The 22,453-nt window shown below is 58.0% G+C and overlaps 6 protein-coding genes across 6 annotated transcripts; 3 read left to right on the top strand and 3 right to left on the bottom strand.

Moving 5' to 3' along the window:
* Positions 1-22: 22 nt before the first annotated feature.
* On the bottom strand, positions 23-3,046 carry COLE_06135 (uncharacterized protein; the record flags this gene model as incomplete). The annotated part of the gene is made up of 9 exons (XM_018423756.2): positions 23-468; positions 514-600; positions 635-845; positions 882-1,120; positions 1,159-1,708; positions 1,744-1,810; positions 1,843-2,267; positions 2,300-2,740; positions 2,864-3,046. 9 exons carry the CDS (start codon positions 3,044-3,046, stop codon positions 23-25), a joined length of 2,649 nt encoding a protein of 882 aa, XP_018277231.1.
* Positions 3,047-3,552: 506 nt separating this feature from the next.
* On the top strand, positions 3,553-4,181 carry COLE_06134 (60S ribosomal protein uL14; the record flags this gene model as incomplete). The annotated part of the gene is made up of 3 exons (XM_018423757.2): positions 3,553-3,583; positions 3,819-4,071; positions 4,118-4,181. 3 exons carry the CDS (start codon positions 3,553-3,555, stop codon positions 4,179-4,181), a joined length of 348 nt encoding a protein of 115 aa, XP_018277232.1.
* A 219-nt stretch (positions 4,182-4,400) lies between these two features.
* On the bottom strand, positions 4,401-5,650 carry COLE_06133 (uncharacterized protein; the record flags this gene model as incomplete). The annotated part of the gene is made up of 6 exons (XM_018420923.2): positions 4,401-4,462; positions 4,495-4,593; positions 4,674-4,847; positions 4,883-4,994; positions 5,099-5,284; positions 5,318-5,650. 6 exons carry the CDS (start codon positions 5,648-5,650, stop codon positions 4,401-4,403), a joined length of 966 nt encoding a protein of 321 aa, XP_018277233.1.
* Positions 5,651-6,379: 729 nt separating this feature from the next.
* Positions 6,380-7,811, top strand: COLE_06132 (uncharacterized protein; the record flags this gene model as incomplete). Its single annotated transcript, XM_018423758.2, has 4 exons — positions 6,380-6,874; positions 7,035-7,110; positions 7,284-7,375; positions 7,758-7,811. 4 exons carry the CDS (start codon positions 6,380-6,382, stop codon positions 7,809-7,811), a joined length of 717 nt encoding a protein of 238 aa, XP_018277234.1.
* Positions 7,812-16,753: 8,942 nt separating this feature from the next.
* COLE_06131 (uncharacterized protein) lies at positions 16,754-18,457 on the top strand (the record flags this gene model as incomplete). The annotated part of the gene is made up of 3 exons (XM_018425506.1): positions 16,754-17,005; positions 17,046-17,408; positions 17,447-18,457. 3 exons carry the CDS (start codon positions 16,754-16,756, stop codon positions 18,455-18,457), a joined length of 1,626 nt encoding a protein of 541 aa, XP_018277235.1.
* Positions 18,458-21,913: 3,456 nt separating this feature from the next.
* On the bottom strand, positions 21,914-22,381 carry COLE_06130 (uncharacterized protein; the record flags this gene model as incomplete). Its single annotated transcript, XM_018419527.2, has 1 exon — positions 21,914-22,381. One exon carries the CDS (start codon positions 22,379-22,381, stop codon positions 21,914-21,916), a length of 468 nt encoding a protein of 155 aa, XP_018277236.1.
* Positions 22,382-22,453: the final 72 nt, after the last annotated feature.

The following is a 22,453-nucleotide window of genomic DNA, read 5'->3' as shown; positions in this document are numbered from 1 at the left end:
GTGCGTGGTCATCACAAGACCACTACTCTTCTGTTCCTTTCTCGGCTTCATCCTCAAACATGTGCGCGAGTCCCTCAGCCGCCTCGTCACGCTCCGTCTCGAAAACCTCGAATGCCGTACGCTCACCCTTGGCAAGCTGCGCCTCACGGCCCCGCTGGCCGACCTTACCGAGGCCTGCAGCCCACCCCTTCTGGCGCGCATATGCCTCGGGCGAGCGGTCGAGGAGCATCTCAAGATCGGCGTCTGAAATGATCTTGTCTGACGCGGCCGCGACGTTGATCTCCTCGCCATCGAGCTCAAGCAAAGCTCGGGCCATGTCAGCTGTTGATTGCCCACGTTGGTTGCTACGCCCCAGTGTCACACGCCCGTTCTCATCAACGAGCTTGCCGAACTTTCCCTGCTGGATCACGAGGGCCTCCAGCTTACGTTTGTGGCCGGCCTTTTGCAAGATCTTCGTCTCAACAGTGTCTTTTGTTAGATTGGCCGAAAGATGTGTAGCTCGAAGACACTCACGCTCTGACACAAGACGGAAGATCAGAACAGGTTTGGTTTGACCAATGCGATGCGCACGATCTTGTGCCTGCAGGTCCATTTGCGGGTCTTGAGGATCAGCAAAGAAAACGTTGGAACCTACTCCAGTCCTGATCGAAAAAGACAACTGTGTCGGCCGCCACCAAATTGATGCCTAGGCCACCCGCTCGCGTGCTGAGGATGAACAGTCTGCACGCGTCCGGCCCATCGCCGCCATTGTTGAACTCCTCCATTTGCCTGCGCCGCTCCTCTTGCGATGTAGTCCCGTCAATGCGACACAGCTTGAAGCCCTTGTAAAGGGTCGCCCAATCCTCCTACGAAAGTCAAAAGGGCTCGATCGAAATACTCACGATGATGTCCAGCATGGTTGTGAATTGGGAGAAAATAAGCACTTTGTGGCCTTTGGCGAAAAGGGCATCCAGAAGGCGGTTGAGAAGCAGCATCTTGCCGCTGGCGTTGATCAAGCTCTCGTCGACAATCTCTGAATCAGTCTCCGGATCCTTGGGCCAGTTGAAAAGGAAGGGATGTGACGAGATTTTGCGCAACTGCATGATGAGATTTTGCAGACGCAAGTTGTTGACTGTCTTGACTGCGGCCTTAGCTCGAGATATGACAAGGTGTGCTCACCAGCCCGTTCCACCCGCAAAGCCTTTTGCTCTTCAGCTGTCAATTGCTTAGGCTTGATCACCGCGGTCTTCTCTTTCTCTTTGGATTCTGCGGCCTTCTCCAAACTACGGAGATACTTGAAGTCGTTCGTTTCGATGTGATAATTGACCTCGCCTTTGTTACGGCTCGCACGCCCGGAAGCGTCCACTTCGTCGTTCAGAAGGGTGGCGCCATTCTCAGCGTCTGGGTTTATACCTGCGATGGCGTTGATGAGGTATTGGCGATGGTTGCGACTAAGAATTGCCTGATAGAAATCTTTCTGCTCCTGGGTCAGAGGAGCGTAGAGAAGATATTCCTTCTTCGGCGGTAGGCCACGCTCGACCTCTGATTTCAAACGTCGGAGAAGAAACGGCTTGAGAATAGCGTGCAGAGATGTAACGATGGCCGTTTTGTCCAACAATCCCTCGTCCCCCATGTCTCCGAGGTTGAACCACTGCTGGAACGCGTCCAGATCATCGAAGATGTCGGGCAGGATGAAGTTCAGCAACGACCACAGCTCAGCGAGGTTGTTCTGATATGAGTACGCATTCGGAAAACGTCACTTACGTGAAGCGGCGTGCCAGTGAGAATCATTCGGTTTGCGCTCTTGTACGATTTCAACTCGCGGATGAGCCTCCCGTCAGCTTGGCCCTCGTTGCAACTCACTTGCAGTCGAGGTTCTTGAGCCGATGGCCTTCATCTACAACGATGAACTTCCAGTCCAACCCGCTGAGGTGCCTCTGGTCGTTCATGCAGATGTCGTATGTCGTCACGACAATCGGGAACGTGTCTGTCGTGTTCGTAATGCGCTTGAACTTGAACTGCGCGGTGGCGGGTCGTTTCTTGCCCTTTTGATACACATTTTCGCGGATGTTACCAACGCCCGAATTCGATGGGGCTTGGAGACGTGTTGCGCGTAGCTCAGCACGTACATCTGGTGCGCCGTGGTACATCACCACCGGAATGGAGGGGGCGAACTTTTCGAATTCAGTTATCCAGTTGTGCAATACCGACAGTGGGCAAACGACGAGGAATGGCCCCCATGTCCCCTTGGCGCGAAGGTGTGCGAAGAACGAGATAGTTTGCAACGTCTAGGCTCAGCAGCGGTCATTCGATCACATACCTTGCCGAGGCCCATCTCATCAGCCAAAATGCCATTCAATCCGTTCTCGTAGAGCGAAATCATCCACTGTACCCCGGCAAGCTGGTACTCGCGCAACTTGGCGCCGGTTACAAGCTCAGGCTGGCGGAACGAGTATTGCTTCGGCTCACCATCGTCTTCCACCTCTGGCTCGGGCTGGACCTGCGCCTCGAGCTTGGCGCGCTTGACTGGCCTCTCGTCCCGAACATTTCGCTTACGCGGGGACGCGGTGGCGTTACCGCTCCGCGTCTCTCGGCTCGGCCCTGCTTCCCCTCTCTTCTCCTTATTGGCGCGTCGCGTCGCCGCCCGCGCCTCAGCCTTGGCCTTCTCGACTTGCTGCCGCTCCATGCGATCGCCGATGACCTTAGCGTAGATCTCCGACTTGCTTAGCAAGAACTTGAGGCGGTTTGCGCGAACGGCGTCCTGTTCGGGGCTCATTACAATAGTGGTGATGATGTTGATATGATGGCGTGATGTTACGATGAGATGAGGGCGCAGAGCCATGTCAGCAGACACTCGCATCAAAGTTGCGGGGAAAGGATTCACCTCTGGATCAACAGCAATAGGTTCCTCTTGATCTGGGTCTGCTGCTGGCCCTTCCTTGCCATTGAGGACGGAGATCGCGTCATTGTCGGTGGTGGCTGGAGTGCGTGGTGAGGAAGCCATGGAGGAGGGTTCTCCATCCGCAGAGACGAGCGATGGAACTGCAGAGGCGCTGGGAGGGCGCATGGTCATCACAAGAGCAAATGCGAGGCGATAGGTGGAGGAAACGGTGGAGGTGGTGGAGGTGGTGAAGATGATCAAGGTAGTGATGGTGAATCTCATGGAGACGCGTCTTCACCATACTACTGCTATTGTCCCCAGGGTCGCAATAGCCCTCGACGCGCCTCCTCGGTATCCAACATTGCTGATGGAGCTCCACGTGGTACTCACGTGGGTAATGACGTTTGATTCTGTAGCTATCACACGTGGAAAGGGCGGCCAGTGAGTGAACAGACCACCAAATTTCTTAAACGCCGAAATTACCGGTTCAGTAACATCTGTGGCAGAGTTGGAGAGGTTGGTCGTCGTCGATTTCGTGGTTCATGTCAATCGTCCTCGTCGTCCGACAACCACCACCCCTCACCGCCAAAAATGTCGAAGAACGCTGCCACCGGCACCAAGTTCAGGATGTCCCTCGTGCGTTTAGGTGAACGAGTGTATGCTGACAACAGGGTCTCCCCGTCGGCGCCATCATGAACTGCGCTGACAACTCGGGGGCCAAGAGTGAGTTACACGGCGTGCGAGTGCGGAACAGCGTTGCAAAGAACGGCAGGAGACAGCGCTTGGATTAGCGCTGCAGAGGAGCGCGCAGGTAGCCCTGTCGGCACGATATCACACGCACCATATCTGCGAGCGCGAGAGGTTTCTGCAGAGGATCCGGAGGAAGATGATGGGTGACCTCGCTCCGCATAACTTCGCGCCCTTCCATCCCAAGTTTGCGACTATTTCTAACCCGCAGACCTCTACGTTATCTCGGTTATCGGCTTCGGTGCCCGCCTTAACCGTCTCCCCGCTGCCGCCGCCGGCGACATGGTCATGGCCTCCGTCAAGAAGGGCAAGCCTGAGCTTCGCAAGAAGGTTATGCCCGCCGTCATCTGCCGCCAGCGCAAGCCCTGGCGTCGTCGTGACGGTGTCTTCCTCTACTTCGAGGACAACGCCGGTGTCATCGTCAACGCCAAGGGCGAGATGAAGGGTTCGGCCATCAACGGCCCGTGAGTCTTCAGCAATACGCTTGCCGAGTTGAGTAGCTAACAGCAGTGTCGCCAAGGAGTGCGCCGACCTCTGGCCTCGTATTGCCTCCAACGCCGGCACCGTCGTTTAGACAGGGGGTCTTCCGTTGGGGTATATTGGTGTACGATGCACGAGCTTCCGCCGACACAGGCAATCCTACACTCTGCCAATCGCAGCGAGGCGCGGAATCATCGTGCATGCTGCGTACCGAGAGATAGGATTCAGAAAACGAGGGCAGTGTTGCGCGAAACCGGGGCAGATGACCACCACATCACCAAGAGGACAAGACGGTGAACAACCTGGGTCAGGTTCAGAGCTTCGTTAGGCCCCAAATAAAGCCCGCGATGCCGGCGAGATACGCGACTGAGATGGCTGCTGTCAGATACTCCGACGGGACACCTCACCGAGCTTGTTCTTCGGGTGGCGGCGCGAGGCTGTGCCGGGGCCGTAAATGCCCATGACATTGCAGAAGATGTGCGAGATGACGGGTGGAAGGACTGAGCCTGCACGTCAGTAAGCACGTCAGAGCTTCAACCGTCCAGGGTGGCCAAGTCGTGAACGGGACCAGAACAGTGGTGCTCACCTGTGCGGATGTATAGGTACGACGCGAACCAGCCGAAGAGCGTGGTGTACGACATCTGGAAAACTGGGGTTAGCTGCTGCGGAGTAAACATACGGCATCCCAGGCCTGCGCGCCAGAGGGCGTCACGCGTCCTTCCCCCGTCGCGATATGTTTGAAGAGCGTGATGCGCATGCGCTAGTTTCAGCAGCGGGCACTGGAAGAGGACAAACCCAGGCCGAACCAGAGAGGTGTGCCGAAGACGAGCCAAGAAGCGGGAAGGCCACCGAGAATGGACACGGCCAGGATACACGAGCGGAAGAGAAGCTCCTCGGTGACAGGACCCTTGAGTCAGCTTGCCTTCTGCGAAGAAGAGATTGAGGCTAAGAAGGCCAATAAATGGCGTGCGTGCATGATTGCCCCCCGTTGACTACTCCACCAACACGTACCACAAGGTAGTTGCGCCGCTCAGCCAGCCCCCAACGCCACTGCCCAAAGTGGGCTTGACCAGGCAAGGTGCAATCCAGCCAGGATGCGAAGAGGGGGCCAAGGAAGAGAGTGGGCGCGAGCAGATACGCGAGGGGCATCTGGCTGCCTGCCGAATGGAGACCTAGAAGGCGGAGAGTGGGGACAAGCTGCAATTAGCGAGCAGTAAAAACAAGACATACGGCGCCGCGGACGTCGTACCCGCCAACCTGCTTGACTGTCCAGTACACGCCAAGAATGCTGAGTCTCGTGGCCATGCTGACTGCGCGCATGCGCATCTTCATAGTAGCTGGGTGGTCGCGGTGTCCTACGGGGATGTGGCTTGCCGCATCTTCAGCGGTGGTGCTGTCGCCCTTGGGCGTACGGCCAGCCCAAGGGAAGACGAGCGGAGCTACATACAAGCTCCCGACATATGAGGCCGCGAACACGAGCGCGAGCGCGTTGGCCGCCTTGGGGGAGATGCCGGTCTCGAGGGGCGGGGGGAGGTAGAGTGTCGGATCGAGTGTCAGAGGCATGGCTAAACCAGGCCGACAGTCGATGTTGACTGAATGCGTCGCAGATGGTGGCAAGAACGGATGTAGGGAACAAAGGAGATGGATGACGCGCCCAACGCGGAAGAAGATGTGGGGTACCCCGCAATCCATACAACCATGTCGTGTGCACCTCAACGTGTGCACCTCAACGTGTGCACTCCCTCATCGCAGCACCATCTTCAACTCCATCTCTCGATCATGGCAGACAGTTTGCAGAGAGTGCGTTTCTCACGACCATGCTGATGCAAGGCACACCAGCTCTCTGCGCAGGCCTCCATCATCGTGCGACGGCCGGAAGCGGACCGGGCCTCTCTCGACCGCGCGCTGAACGCATACAAGCAGGCTGCGGGACTGTTCGATGCTGCAGCCCAAGGGGCAGACGAAAGTGTACGTCCCCGATCACGCACTTATCTGAACATCGTTAGAACCGCGGCACGCTCAAGATGCTCAGCAACCAACACACCCGCTACGTGCGTGACGTTGAGCGCCGCATTGCCGCACTGGATGCCCCCCCAAACCCATTCCGCCCGCCATCGCCTAAGACTGCGTCGTCCTCCCGGCCCGCACCGCAACGTTCAGCGTCAACACCAGTGGGCCCTGTGGGGGTCGGTAGTGCCGGTATGGTCTTTCCTTACTCGTTCTCTTACCCTTCCACATCCCGCAAACTCATTCTCTTCGCTGACCGAAGCACGCCCTGTCCCTCCGTTTTCCATGCGCCCCGTTGTCCCCCGATTTGCCCCTACCTCCCCACTTTACAGCAGCTCATCGAGCAGCGATCCCCCGGACGAAAGCTATCTCCTTCCCGGCGCGATTCCCGACACCGGCGACCCCTTCGCACGATTTTGGGGTATGCTCGAGAACATGATGGAGGAGATCTCCATCCCACGGGCGTTGACCACGGCGGTCACATCTGCGACAGGGAGAGACGATACCAAAAACAAAAGCAGGAGTAAGAAGGAGAAGGAACACAAGATTGAGAAGGAAGAGCCACCATCACCATCTGAGTCGTTTTATGTGGTACCAGACGAGAAGACGACGGACAAGACCCCAGAGGAGCTGGCACTCGAGAACGCTAGCTTACGAGCGTCGCTTGACGCACTCGCTGTACACGCGCACGCAGTTGAGAAAGAAAACCGCGAGCTCAAGAAGCGCACCGAGGAGCGGGATGTTGCGCTCCGCAGCATGGTCCTTGACGTGCAGAAGGAGGTGAGTCCGGCGTCAGGAGAGGGGGCATCTTTAGGCCACAGGAGGCTTTGGAGAAGCTGAGGATGGAGCGCCGAGCAGAATCGAGGTGGTGGCCGCGATATCTTGGAGGAGATGGAGGACCCGACCTGGCTGAGGTTACGGTGAACTGAGCTGACACTAGGCTCGCAAGGCGCGCCATCATGAGGTACTGCGCTCACAGATGATCATTCCATCGGCGGAGCCACAGGGTGGCCAAAGTATGTCAGAATCCGCGTCCACGAGGGTGTCATGGAGATGAGATCGGTGATGACTCTCTGTCACCGCACAGTCAACTGGTGAACGAGCGCCGTAGTCCAATCGGAGTTGCCGCCGCGGGCTCGGAGCGCACCGCTTGTCCACACAAAGCACTAGTCAAAGTGGCTGACACCAGCTGTGCTGCGAACTCGCATCGCCGAGCTGGAAGAGGAGGTGCGGGCCGCCAACAAGAAGCTCGAGGATAGTCGACAGGAGAATGTTAAGCTGGTGAGTGCGGTGTGCGTTGCGATGTGCACCTTGCAAGAGTAGCTGGGCGTGCACGATGAGAAGTGGGACAAGGAGTGCGGAAACGAGGCATGGCATTGAACCATCGATGTGTGGCGACAGCACCGCCAGATCGGGTCATCCCCGCAAAAGGCCTCCTATGATTCAAACGCCGGGGTGACGGGTGTCACAATTCTCACTGTGGCCAACGTGCACGGTGGCTAAAGGAATGGCGCGTGATATGCTCCGGTGTCTGAGTGACATGGCGATATGCTGCATTCGCCTTCATGGTCAGCTCAGTTAGGGGTGATGCACCTTGGTGGAGACGAGTGTCGTCGGGCGAGTTACCACTGTTTCTGTTGTTGACTGTTGATGCTAACGTCAGAATGCGCAGCTGAACAAATTCAAAGAAAAGGTGATCAATGCCGGAATGGGCTGACTATAGTGGGACAAGCTCAAGGCGAAGAAGGAGGCCAAGGCGCGAGCGCGCGAGGACGGGAAGCACTGATCCATCTTTTATGCGGTTCGATATGCAGAGGTCGCCATCGATGTTGCAATACTTAGGAGGTTGAAGTCGGTAGAAGGAGAATGTGGGCAAGGTAGCGCACCACTCATTGTTTGTACATCCGGTCTCTGTGCCCTCTGTCTCAGTTCATGCGCAATGTATGCATCTCTTTTCCTCCGCCTAAGTCGATAACCGAGTAGCGAGGACCAGAGTAGGATTGTGGATGGGATGAAAGTGGCACTTTACGTCCGGCTCAGCAGCCACTCCTGCGCCGCGCCTGCCTCTAAGGTGGAGGGAGGGTGGGCGCGAGAGATTGTGGGGGTGGGGGTTTGCTCTGCATAGCCATGTCCGCTTGGTTGTTCTCTGCAACCCGTCTCCATGTGGGACGTCCTCCTTGTCCTCGACTCTCTGAGATCCCTCCGGGACCTGGAGCTTTGAGCTCCTCATCTACTGTGCTCTGTGTTCCCTTGTGGTTAAACTTTGAGCGCCGCGGTGCTTCCCACCTCCCACTGTCCCGTATTCACACGCCGGCCCCACCACTGCGCTGCCGCTGTTCACACGCCGTCTCCGTCTGCAACGGTCTGTTTTTTGGACAGTGGGTCGTGTTCGGCTTCGTATTTTGGGTCCCATGCTTGCTCGTAAGCGTCGCACTTCTCCCCGTCTCTCGGGATCCAAGCCTATTCATGGTTTGCCACATGCCACACGCTCCGGCTTTCCTCGTTCATCGCTCCGTCACATGCACCTGACCTGCACCAGCCATCTTTAATGCTTGCCCTCCGCGGCGCCGTCCCACTCGGGCTTGGCGAACCGCTCCACTTCTCAGAGGGGCCCAAAGCCTTCGGTGCTTGTTGCGCCGGCCAGTTCTCCGTGCAGTTCCAGCGCGGTGCCAGGGTCGTCCCTGGCCCAGAAGGCACTGCGTGACACCCGGAAGAAGCGATTTGGGGTGCTGAAGGCGATTATAACACATGGTGCGCCCATACATGCGGTAGTGCCGGCACTAAGGGTGAATACCACGGGATCGACGATCAGGAGGCACATGATTCAGCGGCGCAGGTACCATTGGCCGCCTTGTCCGACACCGCCGGCTGACAGACCGTGAGGCCCGTCGGCGAGCGACGACTTGGAGAGCATCGAGACGAGCAAGGGGAGGTATTACTCGGCGTCGATGGGAACCGAACCTTGTACGGCCCGGGAACCGACCTATAGTGTCTGCGACGAGAGGCATTGGCTTTCGCCGCCGAGGTGCGCGAGCTGTCGAAGGGTATTGGGGCGAGCTGGAAGAGGAGCAGGAAGGCACTCCTGCGCGCTGTGCTAATGACGACGCCCTTGAATTGGAGCGCAACCCTTCGAGCGAAGAGGGTCAATTGATTGAGCTGAGCGTGCGTTTCGGGCGGGCTGGTATCGCCGGGGCATACGTGCATCGGGAGCTCAGGAATGGACGAACGTGTGGTTCCCTTGGTACACAGTGGGTTTCCGTCGTCCTGTCAACAGATGGCCGCCACTGATCGGCCTCTCCGGGGCCGGCAGTGGCGCAGGGTGCGCAGAGGCCGGGTTGGGTGAGACGGAGACGGAGATTAATGCAAGCTCTCAACCTTGCAGCCTTGGCCCAAGCATGGGACTCCCGGCCTCACGTGTAAATGGGTCACGCGATACGTCGCACTACCCCTTCGTACGTACTCCGTTCCAGCGCCCACAACACACGGAATTGGGCAGTCCTGACGGCAACTCGCCATCTGCGCCAGACGTGCTGTGGCGCCGCCACAGGTTGACCAGGTTGGAACAAGTGACACAAGATGCTTACCTGAGCCTGTTTTGGCGGTCGGGAGCAAATCTGCTGAGCAACTGCAGGCCCATCGCAACGGGTGATCCTGTGATCTTGTGAGGCAGTCTTGCGCTTGGAACCAATCACTGGGCCCCGCCTCGCCGCGATCGCCAGCTGCCGTCCCTGCCGATCTGTGGCTGAGGGCTATGGGCCACGATGTGGCGCCGGTTCTGTACCTCCGAGAGCTTGGAGCGGGGCATTGGACGCAGGGGAACTGGAGTGGTTCGTCGTATGTCTCATCTCGATCTGGGCTAACCAACTCAAAGGTCAACAGTACGTGCTGCCCTACAGCGTAGGTAATTACGAAAGGCATCGCGGCACGCTCAACTCTGTCTACTCATTCCAAGACTCCGAAGGGGAAGGGGGCCGGGAACGACCTTAAACCATCGCGTGAAGAGCTTCTTCTCACCTTTTGCAGTGAGATCGCCAGATGAAGGGAACTCGACTCTGCCTAGCGACGTATCGTCATCTTACAAGCGTGACAGCTCATTTAGTCACTCGTTTGTCGGTGGTCAAAAGCAGTCGCCGTTGCGCCCGGAAAATTCGGGATATGACGCGAACACAGGGCTTGATTCAGCCATAACTGCAGCGCCATTAGTTCAGCGCAATCGCGACTCTGTAACTCAACGCGTCATTTTGTAGGCTGGGGAGAAGAAGACAGGCAAAGTCACCCGCAGGGTGGCACCTGCCAACAAGGTTCATGCTCAGGTCCTGTCCTGGCCCACCGGCGCTGCAGCGGCGCTCATGCCTTATTGGAGGTTGTGCTCCAGCTAACTTTAGCTCGGCCCGTCTCGACATTGTGGGAGCCTATCGGCGACTGTGGCCCAGTGCCCGCCCTCGTTTGTATAGCGTTTCATGATGACTCCGCTCACCCCCGTGCTAGCTTTACGGTTCGGCTGAGACGCAGGGCTCCGTCCGGCGTCATTGGTCCAACTCCGCCCCTCAGTTCTCGATCAGCCTCTGGTAGGTGCGTGACTGTTAGTCGATTCCGGAGGTAGCATTTTGTCATATTGGACTAGCGCGCCGATGGAGCAACTGGTTTCCAGAAGGCTTTGGCACAGGTGCAGTGAGCCTCCTCGTCCTGCCGTGCCATGATCAATGTAAGGGCCTTGTTTGCAAGCGCTGAGGCCCAGGAATGAGGCTGTTACTCGGAGGAAGTGGTGTTGTTCCTCGCCGTGACTGTGTCACGTGAGGCACGATAAGCGAACTGGGCATTGTAAATGTGGCGCCTGCAAGGGGGTGTGGGAGGCCTCTTTGTCCGGCGCTCTGCACATTCAGTCAGTGGCGGCAGAAGGGGAACATCGGACGGTAAACTTACGTTCACGTGAGCAGATGGTCCGGATGGTCGCCGCCTTGAAAAGCTACCAATCGCAGAGGTGTTGGTGTACAGCATTTTGACCACCGAGATGCCGGGGTGCAGATTCACAGAGAGGTATTCGTCAGAACAGCACATGGACGTGACGATGGCATGTCGCTGTGGACCTGGAAGTGGCATGTGCCACGCTGAGGCGAACAGAACGTGTGGGAGCAAGGTCTCCGCCCTTGTGCCTCTGAGTCGTCCTAACCCTCCGTAACTGTGTCGTAACTCAGTGGCAGAGCTTGTTGCCTGTTGCTTATTGCTTGTTGCTGAAGTTCTAGAAGAGATTGGCCGACATTTGCAGTTTATCCGAGACGGATCGTATCTGGTTCTCCGAGACGGACTGTTTACTGTTCCAGATCAATTTCGCGCATCTTGAACATTCCAGCTATGAATCGGACCCTGCGTTTGGCATTTCGGACTTGGGACACGGGTCGGAGGATCGGAGGAGCGAATCACGCGCAGATGAGTACGCCCCGCGGCGCGCATTTTCCTAGATGGCAGTCGATTTTGGGGTCGATCATAGAGTGTATTAAGGGGCAGTACGAGTTGCGTAAGACAGCTCCAAGACTTGCCGGGACGGGTCAGCAACTTGGTAATCTGGTGAGATCGTCAGATCTACAGTATGCTTGCGGCTTCCCCATATCCTCATAAGTCCAACACCGATTACTTCAAACAGGTCCATTGCGGTTGGTTGTGATGCATGTCCATATGTGCGCGGTGATAACAGTCATGTTGTGCATGCCGGCAACGCGAGGCGAGAATGATCCAGGATGAAAGGCTTGAGATCCCAAGAGACGAGAGGTTTTGTGTGGGCATGTGGGTTTCAACACGTCGTGCCATAGGCCATGGAACCATCACAAACGCGTGCAGGCGTGTATACGATCTCGCGATCACAGAATCGACGCTCATCGTAAAAACAAGTGTGCCAGCCGGCTAGCCGCTAGCCGCCAAGCTTCCCCCGATCGGCCCCCGAACCCCTTCCCCACCTCCCCACTCCATCCAATCTGCCGCGACCTTCCCTTGCCGCGATCGCCGCCGCGTCACTATCGCGTCACCTCGATCACAGCAATGCGTCGACACGTCACCTCCAGTCATCTTGACCACCTTCCAACTCCACAGAGCTTCTTCCACAACGCGGTGTACGGCGCGTACGGGCCTCACTTGCGTCGCTCCTTCACGTCCCGTATTCCGTTTGGTCGGCTTGATCCGCTTGACATGTGTGATTGGACTCCGTTGCAGTAGGTAAGTGGCCTAGTGGTCGTTGAGTGCAGCGATTTGCTGATACTCGCAACCAAACTGGGTTTGTGGAGCTGCGGAGGGAACGTCGGTCCGTCGGCGCAGTGTGCGCTCAAAACGTGATGGTAGTGTACCTGTCGGCCTGTCGGGCAACGTTTCCTGACGATTCACAGCTGGTGGCTAGTGGACGGCTCAAAGGATGTTTAAGCCTAATATATGGGAGTCGCCAGTCTGCGCGGACCTGCGGGGACCTGCAGTTGGTGCAGACGGAGCCCCCCAGCCTGACATGTGGTCGGTTGGCAGGGACCACCCCTGCCTCCATTGTTTGTTCAGGCTGCACCTTGTGTACTTGGCGACGACCAGTGAGGATGAGTCTCTCTGATCTCTAGATCTCTCTCGTGTTGTGTTGAAATGGACCAAGGCGCCGGGTGCCTGGTCTTATTCCGCCTCCTTCCTATCCATTGGTCGGTGGCTACCTGTTGCGGCGGAGGGCGGGGGGCGGCGGGGGCGGCGGCGGAGGCTGTCGAGATGCCAATGGTGAGGGTCGACGGCCATCGCGGCGACGGCGAGAGAATGCGGAAGGGTGACGTAGGATCAGTCTGGACTAGAGGTGCCTGGGCGACGGAGGCGGCAGAGGGGGAGATATAGGAAAGGGAAGAACAGGGGGAGTGTGTTATCCGAACAGAGAGCGCCAGGCACAGCGGTACTGCGGATGGAAGGGGCGAGGCTTGCGGCTCAGCAGCGCAGCTGGCATAGCTGGGCTGCAAGCTGGGCAGGAGGAGGACACGACAAGGAGAGCAGGAGGCAGGAGGCCAGGAGGCAGGAGGCAGAGGGAGCATCTTCATGCTTCATGGATCATGGATCATGGATCATGGAACGAGTATATCATTTGGCGTTAACTAAACCTGTAAGTCTGGCAAAGGTAAAAACAGTGGCCACAGATCCACAGATCCACAAGCACAAATCGGCCACGGAGCCCGTGAGGCAGCTTGTACGCTCAATGAATCATTGTACTGCACATGTGAGGCATGAGGCAAAACGGCAGCCGAAAGTGGGCTAAATATTTCAAACTCACAGAGCGTAAACCTAGGGGTGTCCAAGTGTCCCACCAGTTTGGCTGTCTTCGTGCCACAATGACGAACTTGCCAAGGGAGAGATCGGAGAGAGCATTGAGGATTGAGGATATCCAGGCGGAATGGGCTACGTACATGCTGCCTCGCTGCCTCGCTGCCTCTTTGCTCCCCTCCATTCTGACATCGCGGTTTGCCCTCACGAATCACAGATCACAGACTCTGGACCGAGATTCACCTCTGATCTCTAAACGCTCCACCAGGCCACCAGCTCATGCAATTCTCCGGTCTCCGGCCGGCCGGAGAACAGCAGGATCCGAAGGATGAGTTGGAACATTGCGAATATCTTGTGACATCGCCTGGGGCCTGGTGCGTCTTTCGGTCTGCGCGGTTTGGCCCGTTGATTGCTGTAATCTGTTAGCTGTGCGCCGTGAGTGATGAGATGAGTGTCATTCTCACTGTCATCACTTGAATCAGCGAGATGGGCGAGATGGGGGAGATGGGGGAAGAGGGAGGGAGCTGAAGAGGGGGGTTCATCCAGGGCACAGGGAAGTGACCGGATTAAGGAACCGGCCACCAAGGCACATCCCCCGTCAACAGGGTCCGGTGTCTAACTCGTGGTTCAGGAAGATGTTCCCTGAGGCTTACTCGCGATGCTTGTGGCCTATGAAGAGATCAGGGTACTCAATAGGGAAATTCCAGGGGTGAGCTACAAGTTGAGGACGTGCTGGACGGCCACGGCCATTTCGACTTGGCCTCCAGGCCCACAGATCCCCAGAGCTACAGACCAACTGCAGCCCATGGCCACATCTCGTGCCTCGCACAAGATGCTCCTGCGTTCCTGTCCGCTTGGCCCCATCCTGCGCTTACTGCGCATGTTAGCACGCTCTCGCTGCTGCGGGGTGATGGTTTGTTGTTCTCTCCATCTCCTGTAATGCCTCCCAGCATGCCCAGCAACTAGCAAGCCAGCCAGCAGCTACAAGCTACCAGTGACCAGCTACCAGCTTGCCCGCAATACCTCTGTGGGCGTTAACTCTGCTCCTAACCCTCCTACCTCCCGGCCTTCTGCCCCCTGCCTACTGCCTCCTGCTTGTTCAACTAGCCGACTGTTGAGTTGCGTGCCCATGCGCACCAGGCACGATCCACCATAGGCCACCAATCGGCCCCTCCTATGCCTCCCAAATCCCCAGACAGGCCAGACAGGCCCCCATTCCCCCCTTGCCTCTTCTCCTTGGATGCTGTGGGCCTTGCTCGCCGGCCGGCAGGCCAGCAGGGCGACAAGCCAGCAGCCAGCATGACCAAAACTCTCTCGCGATCAGCATGTTGTGCGCGGTTGGGGCATGTGAGGCATATGGGCGTGGGCTGCTTGCAGGCTGCATGGCATGTGTTCCCAGCCGATCAGCCGATCGCGGCCGCCTCGGCGGGACTGGATTTGTTGGATCGCTGCATCGCTGGCTCGCTGGATTCGCCCTTGTTTAATTGCTCAATTGTCGAGCTCATCGAGCTCAGATATCGGCTAGTACTTTTTGTCATTCGTGGATCATTCAGACGCCAGACCTTGGGTGATCTGGGTGATCGTGACTAGTCGACTGCGCGACTGCTTTGCTGACTGCTGGCTGCTGGCTGGCTTGGATGGGATGCTTGGAAGGTCTAGAGCTTTGGAGTCTGCCATCCTTGATCCGTGAGCTGTGAGACCTCAAAGCTCAAGGGCCCAAGGGCATCAAAGGGCAGAGGCGCGTGCCTGTGCTTGGGTGGTGCCCTAGTGGTTGCGTTCCCTTGTCCCTTTGGGCCCTCGATCCTTGATGACAGAGCAACCATCCCTGTCTCTCGCGTCTCTGGCCTCGCTCCTCTGATCCTCTGACTCTCTTTCTCCTCCTCCGCTCTGCACGCCCCAAGCCCCTGGCTGGCTGCTGGCTGCTTGCTGCCGGCTGCTGGCTTTTGACCATGCTGCAATGGCGGGCATGGCGGGGCTCAACGGCGGTACAGCGGCCCACGGCTCCCTTCAACCTTGGGCGCTGCATAGTTTGATGTCGGTCTGGCCGCTGGCCTACTGGCCTGGCAGCCGCCTGGCGGCTTTGCATATGATGGTCGGACTGATATGACTACAAGTGTGCTTTTGCTGCCCGTTCTCGTCGTCACACCACCGTCTCAAGTACCGTCAACCGGAGGCCATCCCAGCTCAACTCCGCCAAATCCACTCCATCACCGAACCCATAACCTTGCATCTTAACCCTTGTTTCCCCTTCTTCTCCTTCCACTTCCTCCTCTTTTAATTTCAGACGCCACATCCCATCCTTATCCCTCCTCCTCCTCCTCCTCAAGTCCTCACGATCCTCACCTCGTTACTCTTTCTCTCTCTCTCTCTCCCTCTCTCTCCCTCTCTCTCCTTCATTCATTCTCTCCCCCTCCATCTCCACATCCCTCCCTCTCACTCATCCACATCTTCGACTTAACACCCGTCCATCTTTACAACATCCACATTTCCCACTCTCAGTCAATCAGTCACACTCGTCCGCAGTTATCAACCAACGCGCCCACAGCAGCTACCCTTCCCCCCCCCCTCCCCCCCCCCCCAAGCCACCATCCCCTCCACACTCTACGCGTACCCTCTGTTCAGCAGACATTGCCAGCGTCTAGTCACCTCAATCCCCCTACCACCCCGCGTAACGCACTCTTCCTTCACCTTGTCACCAACAAGCACCCGTGCCTCAACCTACATCTTGGGCGTTGGCTACTGTCCTTCTCGCTTCCCTCTCGGCATCAGCCTAGCCTCATCATCTTTGGCCTGCTCTAGCTCAAGAACGCCGGGCGACTTGGACGCGCGCTCGACTCCATTCTTCTTGACGAGCCCCCTTTTCCTCGTCCTTGCCCTCCCATTGTCTTTCGGCGCCTCAATCTTGACAGCGGTGTGCGCGTCGGAGTTGCCTCTTCGCGCTTACATCGCTGCAGGCCGTCATCATCAGGGGCTGACATAGTCTATCACGATCATCAACCATCGCAAACGACCGCGCCCACGACGCCCCCACACCCTATCATACTCTTCCCCATTCTCTTCTCTCGCCTACCCAAACATATCCGCTTCCGCATCCCCCGTCACTTGGCCCGCTCGGCGCGCATTTCTTGACGATTTGCGTTTTCTCCCCCCTATCGCCACTCTTCTTGACGTCTCCATGTCCACGCACACCACACGGCGCGTATGACTTTCAAACTAGCCGATCAGCATTTCATTCCTCACTCGCAATCAACCTTACACCAGCTACCCAACCTGCAGCCTCACCAGCTCGCCGAAGTGTTGCCTACAACACACACAGTCTACCCTCCTCCCTCCTTCCTCCCCACTCCTCCCCCCTCCTCGTCTCCGCCCTCCGCCATCCTCCTGAATCGCGTCATGGCGGACGATAAAGCGGAGGATATCGCCCCTCCGTTTCGCGGCTTCATAGCCACCACGTACGATGCCTTGCTTGTTTTCGAGGCTGCCCGTCGGGGAATGATCCCTCGTGTTACACGACGTCTTAACGACTCGGAACGCAGCATGGTCCAGTCTGGCTCGGTCTTCGTCTATGACGAGCAGGAGAGTGGGATCAAGCGATGGACGGACGGGCACTCGTGGAGTCCCAGTCGGATCTTGGCAAACTTCCTTGTGAGCAACGCTTTAATCCGCAGTCATTCTGACTGACCAGGTTTACCGTGAAACCATCAAACCGGCGGAAAGCAAGGATGGCAAGGACGGGGACAATGCCAAAAAGGAAGGTGGCAGCAGGCCTGGGAGCTCGCACGGCACCAGGCCCGCTACTGCGCATTCGACACCAGGCCACGCCTCTCCCGCTGACGGGTATGGCGCAGAATCGTCCCGCATGGCTATGGAGGCCAACTCCCGACGCCCTCCCACTCTGGCCCATGGCCAGATGCGGCCACGCAGTGCCGCTGAAGCCGGGGGATGTCGCCTGGAGAATGGCATTGTCATTGATCGCCATCTTGAGCGCAAACTTGTCGGCAGCTTGACGAATAGCTACCTATTCCATCCAGGCGGCTTGGTTAAGAAGGTACGCTCAATCGTTGCAACACCCCAGACTAATATCAGACTATGACTCTACCAATCAATGGGTTCCACCAACACGTTGTCTCGTACTACACCCTCGAGGACGCTGTCGCAGGTCGACTGCGGCGCCCGTCAACCATCCCAGAGTTTACCGCGCTGGACATCAGCCCCGAGTACCTCAACTTGGCAAACTTCCGCTACCCTCCATCAATTGATATGGGTTCTGATGGTGTGCCTCGCTACCATGGGGAGCAGGACGATCGGCCGGTATCCCCCGCACGCATGCCTACGGCGTACGCGGACATGTACGGCGACCCGTATGGGCAGCCTACTACCTTTGACAGTCATCATGGCCCGCGAATTCGAGCAATTACCGCCCCAACAGTCAGCGCCGGCTTTTCGCCAACGGTGCCTTCCCCTGGCTACCCCGTGCCTCCCCCGTCCGCCGGCTACTACGACCCCCCGCCCATGCACCCCATGGCTGCCGCACCTCGGCCTTCAGGGCCTATACGGCCCAGCACAGCTCAGTCCGCGCATCGGTACGATCCATATGGAGGCAACCCTCGAGCTGGTGGACAAGGTGATGGTGCACATGCTAGACGCCTGTCTCAGCCGCCCCCCAACAGCAACAGCGACCCAGGATATTATCAACATAGTGACTACAACTATCAGCCTCCCTCTACTGCGCCTGGGGCGTTTCCTTACTATTCTGCTGCGGCAGCTCCGCCCCCGTCGCAAGCTCCGATGCCATCGCCGATGATGTCGCCGGGCTACCCCTCGAGCCAATATACTGGCTGGCACCAGCCACCAGCAGCAATGCGGCTGATGCCGCCGTCGAGATCTGACATGCTCCACGGCGCCGGCGACCCTCCCTCGTCGGCAGGCTCAATCGACAGCGCACCGGGGTCGTCGGGCGCACACATGGTCCCACCCTCCGATGGGTGGGCGCCCGTTCCCTCGAACGCGCCGCCTGCTTGGGATAACCATCCACAGCAGATGGCGCAGCCTTACGCCGTCACCCAAAATGATGGATGGCAGGCTGGGCTTGCGTAAGCGCAGTACACATACACGATCACTGCGTAAGAGGACTCGCTGCATTCGTGTGCGGCGGGCCGCTGGCCGGCCTCGTCCCCCACCCCCGCTTTCCGCGCGAACCCCTCGCAAAGATCGAAATCATACACGACGAACATTGCTCCTCCCTCCACACTACTTTTGGGCTCCTCCAGTCGACGGACGACACTCGAACTATGCACAAACGATCACGTCTCTTGACGGATCTCTGACATTTGGCATTACCCAACGCATACAACACCACCAACTACATACATGGACGCTGTGCTCGCCAATTCCGGCTGCGGCCGCCTCGCCCTTGCCGTTGGGCTTTTTTTTTGCAAAGTCCTCGTTGACAAGGGCGCACTTGAAACGACATGACACGCCACTCGCGCTCGCAAACACGCGCTGCGAGCATTTCCTTTGTCCCCTCTTCTGTCCTCCCTTCCTCGAGCCGTCTCCTCCACCTCTCCGGTCCTCCCTCACGTCTCAAACCACCGACCAACCTACATTCGTCCCGCGGTGGGTCAGCCTCCAGTTCACTGCCGCGTACGCGACCGGATTTTGGGAGCCTCTGTTACCCCCTGCAGTACTAGTCACGCTTTCTTACGAGTGGTCGTTATGAGATTTACGTTCGTTCATGAGCCCTGTTGGTAGCATGGGGTAGGGTCCACACAACGTGTTCAGAGGAGAGATCGTGCGGCTGGTGGTCTCTGACACTGGTCTCTTACACGATGATGGTCGTGGTCGCCATGGCGCCAGTTGGAATGTGCTGTCCAGCTTCTGGGCGAGGGTCCAGGTGCTTCCACGCTTCCACGTACGAGAAAAGGCAAAACCTTGCAGCTTGTTGTGCTGCTGCATAGTTGCTGGTTGCGCAGTCGGTCAACCTGGATGTGACTCTGGGCGGGTGCATCGTGCCCAGGTGCCCAGGCACCGCGCCAGCGCGTCACGCCAGGCCCGGGTGTCATGTCATTGGCGCCTAGTCATAACCTGGGCGGTTGGTCCCAAGACTACATAGGCATCTGCTACACACGTCTTGGACAAACTCGCGCTTCACCGAGAGGCGCGCGCTAAACTAAGCAGAGGAGAGGCGTTACATCCTAGTGCCGATAGGATAAGGGATGGGCCAGATCTAGCCTTCTTGGGGCAGGGCGTTGGTGGGGCCAGGGATGCAGGGCAGCGTGCTTGAGGAACGTCGAACCTTGAACTTTAATCTCTCGCTCTTCGCTCGACAGTTCCTCATGGCCCCCCTGCAGTCCGGCAGCAGGAACCACTCCTACGCTTGGGGGTGGTCTGACAATGTCCCCATGGTTTCACCTCGTTCTGTGGCACCAGGACAAGGCGTGTGCCACGGACGGGGCTTTTGACGGACGCCCTGCCCACGGCGTGGGGATACGGGTTCGAGGTGCGAACAGGCCTTGTACAGTAGTAGGGATGGGTTATCAGCGGCTGACAGCCAGTCGTGGTGAGGCAGGTTTGTGCCAGCGTTCGGTCAGGAGAAGGGAGGGTGCGGAGCTGGTCCTCAACATGGGGAGAACTCGGGGAAAATGAATTGGCGCGCTGCTCGTCGACAGCGACCGCCTTGCTGGCGAGCTGGCAGCGCCCGACGTTCAAGGTGTCCTGTATACCAACGGCTCCAATGCTGAACTGAAGTACATTGTCGCTACTCGCAGACTTGCTGCGTCGTTGAAACAAGCTCAGCCTGCAGATCTGTGTTATTAATTGCAGCCAGACTCCCTGCGCCGCATCGGTCTTTTTGACCATGTGCTTTCTCCTCCAATTTCACTCAACTACAGCCCAGCCCGCAACGAACACCTCTCGAGGTGGCATCTGATATTACGAGACAGATCGCGTCCCACCATCGCCGTCAGTCAAACTGTGGCCGCCAGCATTTTCCGCCGGCATTTTTCAGTATCACCATCACGGCAGCCTCGGCCTGGGCGTCGGTGGACATCGGTGCGGCGGCTTCTTGTGATATCTTCAGTGGTGTTGAATAATCATCCCCTTCATCCCACGTCTGGTCGTACTGAAGTCGCGCTCGGACCTCCGCCATCTCTTTCATGCTCACGGCTCTGCTCTTCTTTGCTTGGCACCGGCGCATCGCGTTCTGTCGCCCGCCTAATCCCTACCACCCTGCATTCCGTGCTCACTCCTGCTCACATCTCATCCCCAGACTCACCCTATGTCACGACCGTGGGTTCGACTCGCTGAGGGTGTACCCTGCACCGCAGATCTGCTCACGATGGCAGTCCTCTGCGCCTCGTCAACGGCAGGGTGACGCCTTCGTTTTCCGCCATACCGCGACGTCGTCGCCTTCGGTCGATAACGGCACGCAGGGCCAAGTCAGTCACCTTCCACCTTCGGAGAACTTCTGCCGTGGAATAACAGTCACGTCAGCATCGCGGGCCTATTATTGTCGAGGGAACGACGCAGGATTGAGAGTGGACTTTTGGCTTTTACATTGCATACTCACGCAGGAGGGAGGGCTAGAGTGAGTCGCGCCTGCTGGACGTGGCGGCCGAATCACTCGGTTCGAGGCGAAGCCCTCCGCTGTTCCGGTGGATCTGGCTCCGCTGCCCCTCCTCTTTGCGACGAGCACACATCGAACACGTCCACCTGATTACTGGTCAGAACATCACCGCACATCAACGGGTGCATGACCAGCGCGTCTGGAGGGCTGCCTTTGGCATCAGTTTCGGAAGCTTCCATGGTCGTCGGGGAATATCGGAGACGAACTCAAGATGTGTTGGAAGGTTGAAGCTTGAAGTCAGAGTCAGAGTCCAATGGGTCGACAGAGGGACTGCACTCGGTATTCGCAGCGACCGCTTTTATGCCCACGGGATCGACAGAGGGGTCAAGGCGAGGGTGTCACTGGCGGAGAAGTGGTTGGGATCGGGGGTAGCCCATCCACCATGGGCGGTTGACGGCAGTCGCGGGAGGCCGGGTGGTAGACAAATCTGCCGGGCTGACCTGTCGTCAGCCTGAGTCAGTGCGCAATGGTCAATGATCCTGCAACGGAGGAGACGATTCGGATGAGTGCGAGGCGAGGCGCAGAAAGATGACACCGGTGACGTTGCTTTGCCTTTCCTATGAATACCCGTGCTTGGCGCAACGGACTCACCCCTGTTCCCAGGTGTGGGGAAAGCCCTGCACGCTCATCAGTGCACGGCGAGGTCAGTGCACTGTCACCTGCTCACGATGCTCGGACTGACCTGTGACAGTTGCTCTGGAGCGCCCTGTCGTCGCTACTCGGCTGGTGGAATATCTTGCACGCAGATCTGACCGGCCAAAGCATTGCGAGAGAGCAAGCAATGGGCGGGTGCGAATAGCAGGTCTGGAGGCGTAGAATCAAGCTGAGTTTCTCGGTATGCATTGTCAAGCTATGTGTCGGCTCCTGCGATTATTCGGAGTCAGTCTCATCGTGGTTCCTGCCACTTCGTCGCCGCGGCTCTGGCATCTCTACTCCTCTCTTAGCGCTCCGGTGATCTCGAGCGTCGGTCGTAGTCTTAGTGGCGCAAGGTCTCGGCGACTGAAGCGAGTGCACCAAATGTCGACTCGCTGAGAATATCTTCTGTCAACAACAGTGAGTGGAGAAAGATCGGAGCCGGGCCAAGCCTCAAGCCTCAATTGAGGCCTACTCACACGCCATGGGAAGAGAGTGGTAATGCTGCGGTGCCGGAGGCACCCGTAGCCACGGCGGGGAGGCGTGCTCCACCGTCCACGGAGTCCACGTCTACTCGGCAGTCCCGTCGCCCAACAGCAGGCGGCGGCGATGTGCAACACGAGTCGGTCCTTCACCACGAGCAGATTAGCGCAGCGTCTCAGGTCGAGGGTGATGCCGTTGCTGGTGGCTGCAAACCCCGTCGGGGTGACGACAGGATCACACACGCCGCCGAGCGATCGCAGGAGTCGACATGGCCAGGTCATGCCAGGTCTCTAGCCTGAAACCGTCGGTCTCCTGGTGCCGTGAACCCGTCGGCTGTCAGAGACCCCGGTGGC

Source organism: Cutaneotrichosporon oleaginosum (assembly GCF_008065305.1).
Source record: "Cutaneotrichosporon oleaginosum strain ATCC 20508 chromosome Unknown ATCC20508_contig05, whole genome shotgun sequence".
Classification (NCBI taxonomy): Eukaryota; Fungi; Basidiomycota; class Tremellomycetes; order Trichosporonales; family Trichosporonaceae; genus Cutaneotrichosporon; species Cutaneotrichosporon oleaginosum.
The sequence above is the reverse complement of the archived record's forward strand: the minus strand, read 5'-3'. Positions and strand labels throughout refer to the sequence as shown.